The sequence below is a fragment of the Cryptomeria japonica genome, chromosome 8 (assembly GCF_030272615.1).
Source record: "Cryptomeria japonica chromosome 8, Sugi_1.0, whole genome shotgun sequence".
Classification (NCBI taxonomy): domain Eukaryota; kingdom Viridiplantae; phylum Streptophyta; class Pinopsida; order Cupressales; family Cupressaceae; genus Cryptomeria; species Cryptomeria japonica.
The window spans coordinates 332,423,133-332,435,289 of NC_081412.1; the positions used below are offsets into that span (position 1 = coordinate 332,423,133).

General features: G+C 37.1%; 1 protein-coding gene across 2 annotated transcripts in view; it reads left to right on the forward strand.

Moving 5' to 3' along the window:
- LOC131061525 (8-amino-7-oxononanoate synthase) overlaps window positions 1–12,157 on the forward strand; it is a 209,135-nt gene that overhangs the window by 73,557 nt on the left and 123,421 nt on the right. For both annotated transcript variants that reach the window (XM_057995255.2, XM_057995256.2), the window contains 2 exons: window positions 9,865–10,103; window positions 10,213–10,254. In XM_057995255.2, the coding sequence (XP_057851238.1) occupies window positions 9,865–10,103; window positions 10,213–10,254 (281 nt within the window). The remainder of the gene's footprint in view (window positions 1–9,864; window positions 10,104–10,212; window positions 10,255–12,157) is intronic.

Consider the following 12,157-nt stretch of genomic DNA (forward strand, 5'->3'; position numbering starts at 1 on the left):
TTCGCAAGTATACAAGTTGGAAAGAACATACATGCAATCGGGGTTTTAAAACCCGAATGCAAGTACACTTGTAAAATTGCAAATGGAGAAATGGATGGAAAATGAGATTTTGACTTGCGGAAAATAATGGAAGTGGAAAGTACGGATATGAGAAACATGAATGAATAGAAATGGGAAAATCCGGGAATGTCATTTTCATGAAAATGGGAAGAACTCTTCAACATGTAAGCCGGTTTTTAAAACCCGAATTTGAAAGGGAGGGGTATTTCACACTTTTCAACTTGGAATTTTAACCAAAAATGGTTAAATTCCTTAACCATAAGGGAAGAACAAGAATTTCCAGTGAACTTGTAATCGGGATTAAAAATCCCAAATACAAGTAAAGAGGGAAATATGGGAAGAACAATGCAATCCGAATATTGCATACCAAGGGGAAGATCTCTCTCACAAAAACCGAATTTTGGGGGAAGAAAAACATATTTCCAAAAATGCAACTAAGAAAACAAGAAAAATAATAAAATGAAGGAAAGAAGGAAAGAGAACATACCTTTCTTGAAACTGAAAATGTTTCTCCAAAAATGCAACAAACTTTGGAATGGAGAAGACACACCAATAAATAGAGACAAATAGAGATGCTAAACCCTTGCCATGTTTTTAGAAAAATGTCTTATATGAAAAAACGTGGCAGCAAATGAGAATAGAATGGCTTGGAAAATGCTTGAAACCTCCTTAACCCTCAACGCCTTAGCATAATAGGCAAAAATGAACTAGGAGACAGCAACTTCGTGGAGATTTAGTCTCCCAAAATGTGGCGTTTTGGAAAAATGTGGTTACTGATTTGGGGCAAAAAACCAGTAAATGCAACCTCCATATGGCATGACAAGTGGTTTCAAATGCATAAGAATAGGGTAGAAACCAAAACGCCTCTCCTTCCTAGAAGATCTCCACAAAAATCTACTTAATTCAGGTTTTTGAGAGACAAGAACAAGTTCAAAATGCACAAGTATGTGAAAATCGGGTTTTTTAGAACATATGACAAGTTCTAATTTTCACTTTTTCACTTACAAAGCCAAATTCGGGTTTTTTGGAGAGAAATGCAAGTTTTACTTGTAAAAGGGAAATAAAATCCCTTCAACAAGTTATACTTGCTTGCACATATGTAATGGGGATTTAAAATCCCTATTACATGTAAAAACCATTAAAGTAGGGGTTTTTGGAGAAAACTACAAGTTTACTTGTAATTTAGCCAAAAAATCCCTATTTTAACTAAAAAAGACCAAAAAACAATAAATATGATAAAAACAATAAAAGGGAAATTTAAAACAAATTACAAGTATTCATCCTTGAATAAAAGTGCACATGTAATAAGCCAAAATTCCCCTACAAAGACCAAAACAATGAATATCATTAAAACTTGTAGTTTGAAGAAAATTCTCCACCTGCAGTCAGGATTTTAAAACCCGAATTTGAAGGAAAGACATAGCAAACGAACCCAGAATTTGACGAAATTTGAAACGTAATTCGAGGATGGACTGAGGATTAAGCCAGTGCAAGGATTAGTCAAAATTCTGCCTCGGGAAGCATTCCATAGAGTAATTTTTTTCATTTTTCACAAAATTTTTATGTAATGGTCCTTCATTTTTGGGAACAAAAATGAGGACAACATAATGCAAATTTCTAATTTCATTATTTGATTCAATTGCTAATGCAATATGCTGATTGCAAAGCTCTTGGAAGAAAGTGCTCTCATTCATTCGTTGATACTTGTAAGAGACTATACACAATCAACAGTATTAAAGAATACCTGGAAAAAAGAAGATTATTACAACCATTCAGACCTGATGCAGCAGTTCTGGAAAGTAAGAAAGTCATCAGCTTTATAAATCAGTCTTTCTAGATTCATTTGCAAGGTCCACAAAGTAGCAATTTAGGTCTTTATGCCTTCACACAGGAAACCCAACACTCCTAGAATGTTCTGGTCAAATACCCTTCATTCCAAATGTCTGAAATCACTATCCATAGGTCTGAAATACGCTCAGAACTTCCAGCAACTGCAAGCTGGGCACAAATGGCATAGGGTTGGCTAGTATTAACCCTGAAGACTCTTCACAAACCTCACTAGGTAAGTGCCAAATGAACCGAGTCTCCAATTTTGGTTTTATTTACTCTAGAGGTATCATACCGCCCCATGGGAGTACTCCAGCTGGATACCACAGACAAAACGAACATTCACCTTCCCTGATATCTGAAAACTCCCGATGCTCTACTTTAGCCAGAAGTGGAATGCCAAACTGCCACAACACTGCCTCCCTATCCTGTATCCCAAAATAGAGACCGTCCCGAAGAAGCAAACGGGAAGGCCTGCAGTAATTGGTTCCTTCTTCCATAGAAGGAAGCACCTCACACTACTCATCCACACCACTTTTATGTGTCATTCAGAACATCAAGTCATTGGTAGGTGGGCTGAATGAAAAAGAATATGCATATCTCATGGTGTAATCATAGTGAAATGCATTAATAGACTCTGATGAAAGGCCTGGATCAATACTAGGATTCCATACCTTACTGCGTGAGTTAGGAATCCCACCATGTAGAGAATGGAGCGAAATGCTTGCATCATCATGCACAGTTTGCCTTCTAAGCCCATCTGAATCACACTTATCCTGCTCTACCCTTGTGTTATCATCATGTATACCTTCAAGGATATTGGAACCATTGCTGCCCTCAAATATTTCATTACTTCTAGCATCATTAACTCCATCATTAATTTGTTCAATCTTTATAGCCCTTGAAGTAGCTTCTTGTGCCCCTTTCCTTGCAAATTCTCTATATAGCTGCCTTGCAAACATGATGGCATGGTCTCTACTTGAAAGCAATTGCAAGTAATCTGATTTTATCACTTCAAGTGTTTGTCTAAGTGTTTGCAAACTCGATGCTAAGACTCCATCCCGTTGATGTGTTTTTTAGGCTCGTCTAACATAGAATAAAATACCAAAGTATTTTACCCTCTCTTGAAGAAAACCATCTCAAATGCTAAATATCTGATCAACTAAAACGATTCCAAGGTTTCTAATATTAGTTCTTGACATGTAGGTAACTCAATAGTTTGATGTGAATTGCTGTTTTCACTTGGGGACTTACACAATTGTTCTTAAAGACTCAATCTTAGCATGAATGGAGTAGGCTTGCCAATGATTTTCAAAGGACTTATGATCTTGCAATTCGAGCTCTTGATTTCTACTTCTAACAAATATTTTGAATAAAAAGCAAAAGAGTAAGGGTTTAGAAGTTTTGTTCTAATCCTATCTTAAACCTAGAATGCAAGAGATAGCAAATGATTTAGTGAAATTCAACTAGGCTAGGCTTTGTCATCAAAGAACAACTCCACACAAGCTTAGTGCAATCATCTAAGGTAATTCATAGATGTTCAAATTCATACTAAACAACATAGACACCATCAATTGGATTCATATCAATAAGCAAGCACAAATTGAAATCTTAATTCCAGTTGACCACAGATGGCAAACTAACAATCAACAAGAAGCTAGTGGTATGGATAAACAAATTTCATACAAATGCATTAAACACTTCTTTCATTCAACTAAAATATTCGAAAACAAATTCTAATCTAAATTTTGGAGGCAGTAAGAACCACACAATGCTTCAAAATCTCAATAAAATCACCAAACTTCAATGATTAAATTTAAACTTGCAGCATATAGGTGACAATTCTCTAAATTCTCTCTTACAAATGCGAGGGAAATGGGTTTATATAGAGTCTCAAAGTGAAATGAATGGCCAAGATTCATTTAGAATCAAGGACCAAGATCATGCCAACATTGTGCTAATTAGGGTTTACATCAAAAGGTGGAATCAAAAAAGGAGGTCCAATGGAATGACGCCTAGTCATCAAGTAGGAAATCTTCTAGAAGATCCTGGCCTACATCACTCTCTCTAGCTGCATACTCAATGAATCTAGCTAAGATTGAGTTGAGTTCTTCCATTGTAACACTGGGTAGACCTTCCTGTTGCAAATTGATCACGTCTCAGGCATCTCAGCAAGCATTGAAAATGATTTCCCAATCCGACATAAGCTTTTGCAAGTTGTTGTTGTGAATCATGAGAGAAACCAAGTGATCTAGCTAATTCTTCGTAATGGATTCCTACTGTTTGAAGTAAATAAACTTCATCCTTTCTTTCAACTCTTCCAAACTCAAACTATTGGAAGCGTGGACATCTTGTCCCAATAACTCTTTGATAGATGTAAGGATCTTGGATTGTATCTCTTGAATCGATCCTTCCATCTCCATGCACTCTTGCTTTGCATGATCATACACTGACTTCCTCATGGCCAAAGAACAATACCAAGCAGGGAAATCATAAACATTTCCTTCTTGAACAACTCCCTCCTGGATAAATGTGGACATAGGAATTCATTTCAACACCTTGAGGCGAAGAGTAATCTTTTCTTGTGCCGGTTGGAAATCTTCCCAAACTCCTTCCAAATATTGTATCCTGAATATGAGCATCGCTGTCTTATCAAATGCTTGGACAAATTGAGCTAGGAAATCATCTGCTTACCTTGAAACATCCTCTATCCTTTTTCCAACTTCCTGATATGTATAGCTCATTGCCTTGTGATCAAAGGGGGATCCATGAGCAACAAGAATGGGTGAGACAATGGTAGGATCCTCACGCCTTAGGGAATTCATCCCTTCAATATACTCCTTGAATTTCTTGTTCTCACTCTCAAGCAATTCTTTCTTTTCAATATTTTTATCTAACCGTGCCTCAATGGCCTTGACTGTATCATCAAGCTCTTGAAATTCTTATTTCTTTGTAGTAGGTCCAAGGTCAATTGTGGTAACTGTTGTGCGTTACACACACTCCCTATCGCTGACAGGGTCCCCCTTGTTTCTTTTCTGGTTTTCGTCTCGCTCGGTGTAGGATTTTGATTTTCATCCGCCATTTTGAGATTCAACAGGTAGTAGTGAAGTAGTGATCCTGCAGGAGAGTAAGCTCGCTTGTTTCCTCCAGCCCTGAAGAGTTCGTAAGAGGTCAGCAATGATCCCCTTCAGGATGAGGGGATTGAATCATGAACTATGCAACCATTAAGTTTTGAGGCGCCTGTTAATTTAAGTTGCAGGGCCAAGGGGTGGATTTGCAGAGAGTCTCGCAACTTTAAATATTCAAAATCAATCCTAGGGAGACTAATTTTTGCGTGAGTCTGAAAGTCAGCTAAATAGGCAAGAGTGTCAGTTGTCCATGGGTTTGCAAAATGGCCTTTTAGGCCGAATTTGACTTTAACGTTAAACTTTCCAAAATCGCCTCCCAGCCCGAAAATGCCAATATTTCAAAAGGGCGTTGAGCTAAAACTTTGCGAAAAGTCATTTTGGCCCGAAAATGGGCAAGCATCCAAAATCGCGGGTTGCAGTTGGAAGGCGTTAAGCTTAAGACTTTTCATAACGTCCTTTTTGCTCGAATTTTGAAAACCATGTGAAAAGGGCATTTAATTTTAATGTTTGCAAAAAAATGATTCTAGCCAGAAAATGGCAAGTTAGTGAAGGCATTTTAAAATGAACTTTTCATAGGGCCTCTTTAGGCCGAACTTTATGCATAAAGGGAATGCGTTAAAATTAAAACTTTTCATAATCCCCTTTTTACCTAAAAATGAAAGGTGTTAAGTTTTAAAGTTTGCAAATAGTCCTTCCAGCGTGAAAATGGGTAAGCATTATAAAAATCGCGAAATATATTAATGAAGGTGCCTTATTGAGTTTGCAAATGGTCTTTTCTACCCGAAAATTGCCAGAATGATGTAAAACGATTATACTTTAACATCTGCAAAAAGTGGTTTTACCCCGAAAATAGGGAAGAGCGTCATTTTTTATAAATCGCGAAGTTTGCATTTTATCATTTTAACCCGAAAATGAAAGTCAATAGAATGGCGTTAAAAGATAACTTAAACATTTTCACTTTTCAGAATCGCCCCCAGCCCGAAAATCGCTATACATGGGCGTGGCGTCATTTTTTTGTAAACACTCTCAAAAGGCCTCTCCAAGCTGAAAAGCAGGAGTTAAGTTAAAATCGCAAGCTCACAAAGAATGGTCTCTTCACCCCGAATTCGGGCAGGAAAGGAGAATCACGAAATAATCCAAAAATCGCGCGAGTTATAAGAAGGGCGTGAAACTTTATGAGTTTGCATTTGTCTTCTCAGTCCCGAAAATCGTCCAGCATCCAAAAATCACGCGTTATAAGGGCGTGAAACTTTATGAGTTTGCATTTGTCTTCTCAACCCCAAAAATCGCCCAGCATCCAAAATCGCGGAGCTTTAAACATTTTTTCAAAAACCCTCTTGATCGAAAATTGCGAGTAAGGGGAAAATAGAGAGGTGGCATTTTACCTCAGCAACTTGCAAAACCTTGCTGTCCATAGTCGCACCAAAAGAGAAAAGTAGAAAGGCGCTACACTTTGCAAAACCGCCCAAGTCTCCGAAGTTCATTCTACGATTGGGCAATCTGCCAGGTAGGATTCAATTCCCTCCTTAAAATCGTTAACTTATGCAAAATTGGTCATGATTTTTAAAAATATCAAGCGTAACATGGAATAACAAAACCGGCTAGGAAAATTGACCGTTGAAATAAAATTTAGACTTAGAGAAGTTTTGAATATCTTAAAAACTGAACTTAGGCAAAACTCTTTTCCAAGTGCGAAAATTGGCAATCATTAAAAAATCTGAGCCCTGAGTTGCAAAATTGAACATTTGCTCGTGCCGTTGTAATTGGTCAGAAGTGGCACTTTTTGGAACTCGCTCCGAGTAGCATATTTTAAACAACCAGCTTAATTTCCTGTTTCAAGTAGCGTTTCATTTCCAATTAATCAAGCTCTTTCTTATTAAGACGCCATGCTTTTTTCAAAATTCGGTGTTCCCATTGATCATTGGTTTTATGCGCTAACATTGTCCTCTGTTTTGGCTAACCCATTCGCTTCCTTTATCTCGTTTCATAATCCGTGTGCGGTTGTGCAAGATAGATGCCTAGATCGGTGGTAGAATTCTCAAAGACACTTGGTGCAACCGGAATGTCTTGGGTTTCCAAGTCTGACATTCCTCGCAGAGGCGAGAAAATGAAGTACCAATACCAAAGGGGAGGAGTTAGGGAGACGAAGGTCTAGAGCATATGGGAGAACGTAGGTGACATTGATTTGGGCCACGTAGACATTCAGGATTTTAGGAACAGGGTATACTCTTCAAACGCCTATGGCAAGCCCAGGCAGATGATGGAGAGCGGTATTGCTCAGCCGGCAGGTTTCCCTCCGACTGTGCAAAATTATGAACTAGTGGTTGAGGCTGCCAGACATTATCAACCAGAAACCATATTAGTGGTCCTAGAGGGGATGGTGCTAACTGATTTCACACCTGAGGCCATTGGGGAGGCATTTGATATCCCATTTCCCAATAATCTTGTTGCTACAGCTATTGATGAGGCGTAGGTTGCTTATAACATGATTCCTGCTAAATGCAAGACGTTGATAAACGTAGAATGGTACAAAGAAAGAAGGCCCCCAAACATTAGGATCAATAAAAAGACCCCCAAAAGTGATTTTTATAATGAGTATGGTGATATGGTCACCTTACTCAGCCGAGTTATGGGACTCCCTCAATCTAATTTTTTTGAGGAATGGATCTTCTACTTTACTGAGAAGGTCTTTTCTGGGAAGTCCAAGTTCGACTGGGCTTGAAGAAAAGAAGTACTTCACCATTTGCAATGAGGGTGTTTTAAAACAAACTCTCACATTTTAGCCATGTTGGCCGAAACTCGAACGATGACAACTGGAGTGTTAAAATATTCCCAACGTGTCTAAATGTCCCGAAGTCTTCAAGGAGGAGTTAAGACATTGAAAGCAAGTAAATCGAACATTGTCCGAGATACTCCCATTGCCTAACTTCTCACAGTTTGTTCAAATGGTCTGAAAAATCAGGAGAACAAATAAATTTAAGTCTTAACATCTCACAGTTCACCTCGCAGGCCTGAATTTCTTCTGAACTTAGAGAGCGAATCAAGACGAGGATCGGATTTCACGTTTGGAGAGGGCATTTAAAAGATACATCTCACAAAGAGCTTCTCGAAGCCAGACGTTGTAAATAAAATTTAGTATTTGTCAAATAAAATTAATTAACTTTTCAAATTGATTTATTAAAGTGAAATCAATTGTTTGTAGGTCGCAGGATGTCATCAGAAGGAACTAGGAGAAAGCCTGAAACAACAAAGCCAGGCGCTGAAGGCTGAAGAAGAAGATGTAGGAGCGTGCTGCAGGAGTGCGAGATCTGAACCGAGCATTGGGAAGCGTGCCACCAGAACCCAAGCTAAAGTCCACCATCGGGACCAAAGACCAAAGAACACTTTGAATGCTGCAAGTCTATGCATTCCTGAGAAATACACAGCTGGATTTAATTCTAGGTATTCAGTTTTAAGAACTGAAACTGTTTTATTGTAAAACTGCCTGTGGGCCCCACTCAAGATATTTTGAAACAAAGGGGACATAGGTTAGTTATGTTCAACCACCGGATAGACCCAAATTAAATCCAAACAGTTGTAGGCAGTTGAGAGGGTTGTTGGGTGGATGACTGAGAGTTTAATGGGCATGGGTTAAGGCTGTCAGATTCTGGGAGGCAGATCAGAACCCTTGGGTGCAATCCATCCTAGCCTCTGGTTCATATTGTAAATTCTATAAGAGGCAGAGGCCTTTCTTTTGTAAAGGGTTAGATAGTTAGAATTTTGTAGCTAGATTTTAGAGTTAGAACAGGTTAGATTTTAGCAGTAGCATAGAGATGCAGAAGAAATTGTTGTAATGGCTTCTGAAGCAAATATATGAACATTGAAATATGGTGTTTGTTGTCTTTGCTTTAGTATGTTTGCATTGTTTCTTTCAGCTAGTTGATTTTAGAGTGCATGGATTTTAATGGTGAAGTGTGGAGGGGTATTTGATGCATTTATGGTTCATACCATTGGGGGTTTGTTGATTGTAGGTCACCGTGCATGGTTAGTCTGAACCCAAAACTGTGCTTAGTTCAACTGCAGGTGTTCGTCTTAGGCTGCGCCAGAATTGGGTGCCTAAAACGAATGTCTCCGGTCTGAAAATCCTTCATCCCTTGGAGCTTGCACCGTTCTTGTCTAGTTGTGAGGTTGTCTCTAGCAAAACAAGAACTGGTTTATCGAAATCTGTCTACCCTCTGCATTAACTGTTATCTTCCTTGTCCTTAGGCTTCCTGAACCCTTCCCTTTTGCTTTTATTTCGCAATCCGAAAATCGCAACAGACCAGCTTGTTGCAAAACGGAAGTCCCCTTGTGCTCCCAACAAATCACATCAATCACTGAGCTATCCTACAGTCAAGACCTGACAATTGAAACCTTGAGGTCGTCCCCATTGATCAATTGAAACAGCATTAGGGATTTCCTTATCTCAGGAGAGGATAGGATACTCAGCAAGTACATTCTATTCTGCGTTGACCGGATGGAGTCGTAGCAATGCAATTTTAGCCACCTCAACACTATGGTTATGTGAAGCTTTGGTATTCAATGTGTGTGTGTGGTGGAATTTATAAATCCTGCATTTAGTTTTTTATAATTTTTAGTTATGCATTGTGAATCCCCATATTTATTTGCTGTAGAATATCATAAACTTAAATTTTTGTCTTTTTATAGTAATTGTTAGCTATGTATTCTATTGTATAATCTTATTTAATGGTTTGGAAAGCGTAAAGCTTAGCTAACTTGAACACTGCATTATTCCTGAATACATCCCAATATATCATTTACAACACTTTCTATTGAAGGTAGCTGATTTTGCGGTTTGGGTTTTGTTCAGGATTCCTTATTGTGCCCTACAGGGTTTGCTGCAAATATGGTAGTGATGACATCTCTTGGAAATATCAGTTCTCTTTTATCTCTCAATGGTAGACCAACAACTGATGAAAGGGTTGCTATTTTTTCTGATGCTTTAAATCATGCATCAATTATTGATGGCATTCGTCTTTCTGAGAGGCAACGGGAAGCAGAGTCTTTTGTGTATAAGCATTGTGATATGACCCATCTTGATCAGTTGTTGTAAGATTTTCATTGAACTTGTTTTGCCTTTAGTAGTCATGTTTATTTGTATTCAGATCATTATTTCCTAAAACCATTGGATATCTTATGTCTGTTCTAACGATTGCAGGTCATGCTGTAAACTTAAGAAGAAAGTTGTTGTCTCGGACAGGTTAGCTATTTAGCAACCCTGCTAATTCCTGATTGACCAGTGGAAAATGTACTGCAGCATAACTGAATACAGGAGAACACTAAACTATTTAACGCCCTTTGTTATCTCAAATTTTATTCACATAAGCAATAATTTATTGTGCAAAGGGGATATTAATACAGACTTAGAGAACTAGATCAACTTTGAAATTTTTCAGGCAATTTAATCTAGAGAAGAGCAGAAGAAAGAATTATTAGAATACTTCATAGAGAAGAGGAACAAAGAAAGGAATCCTTTTATAAAATTTGACAGAGTATGTATTTATCCATTTAAAAAGAGGTAACTGTTATCAACAAACTGGATGGACATTAAACAAATTCTCAACATAAACATCTATTTGGCTTTAGAATTAATAACTATCCCATGCACGAATACCTTAATTAGGGATACAATAACATTTTTTATTTATGAAGCAATGGCACACCCTCGAGTTAAACCTTAATTACTGTCATGAGCAAAACATCAGGTTTTATAAAGCAGCTGTCATGAATTTCTCCCAGATCTCAATGCGTCTTGAAACATAAAACCAGTACAAAATTGATGGACTATATTATTTCTAACATTGAATGTAATGTGTGCCAATCAAGTGAAGGGCAGACATTACCTTCATTCCATATGCATATCATAAACTACATCATCTCAATCATAGAGGCAGAAATTATGATTTAGTTGTGATAAATTGCTCTGCTTGTGTGGTTTGCTGATTTTTTCGATGAAAAAACCATAACTTTATGAAAAACTTGGATCAATGGTCTATGACCAAAAAGTGCAACTAAAGTATAAGAAAATTGTGACTAACTTGGAAAACATGCCAGTCAGGATTTCTTTTTGTGTTTTTCTTACCATTTTAGACAACAATCTGGCATTTTTTTGTCATCCTATTCCAAATGAGCTTCTCTTCTTCCAATTTCTCTTTTATGAGCACTTTTAGTAACTTTCCGAAAATTTTAATTTAAAATCACCTTTTAATAATAATCCTAAGCTCCATAAAAGTGACTCTATATTATTATTTACTTTTTGAGCAAGTCATTTAAAGTTAAAATTCACCATAATAAAAAATTAATATAAGTTATCTTTTAATTCACCTTTTGACCACTTAAATATTAATTATTTCTTGCACGTCCACCCAAAGTTGGGGAAAATATAAAAAATAGCCCAAAAGCAAATTCTAATTTTGCCAACATACTTTGTGAAGCTCACTAAAAATCCAACTTAATGAAAATTGATACTTTTCAAAAGTAGAATACTTCTCCAAGTAAGTGTTTAAAGCATTCAAAATGTTGAAAGTGCTCCCAAAAAGAACCAACTGATTCAACTGTTCTCTTGAACAGAATAGCACTATCTAAAATCCATTCCAAAAAGGCTGGCAGTCTCCAAGAATGTTGGAGCTTCCAAGGTTGTTGGGAAGGCTATAAAATGGGACACTACATTAGTTCTCAATAGAAATTCATCCACTTTTTAGAACAGTTCTACTTTTAGAAAGTAATGACCTCTTATTTGAACTAAATCAAGTCAGAGGACCGGAAGCCTAATTTTTTTCTCCATGTCCTAAAGGTACTTTAGGGGAATATCGTAATAATGATTTGTTAATCTGTCCAAAAGGTACTTTAGGTTATAATTGTGAAAAGGGCAATTAATTTATTATTATTTGATAAGGTCAAAGTAAATATTGGAGACATGGTGAAAAGGTGATCATTCAATCAAAAGAAATATTAATTACCTAGAAGGTAATGAATAATTATAAATTCAGGAAAAAAGATGAATATTCAATTTAAAACAATTTCAATTATTTTAGGGTTGGGTAGAAAAAAGATAAAAGAAGCACTTGATGTAAAAAATGCTATTCATTATCAATTTTTGGAAA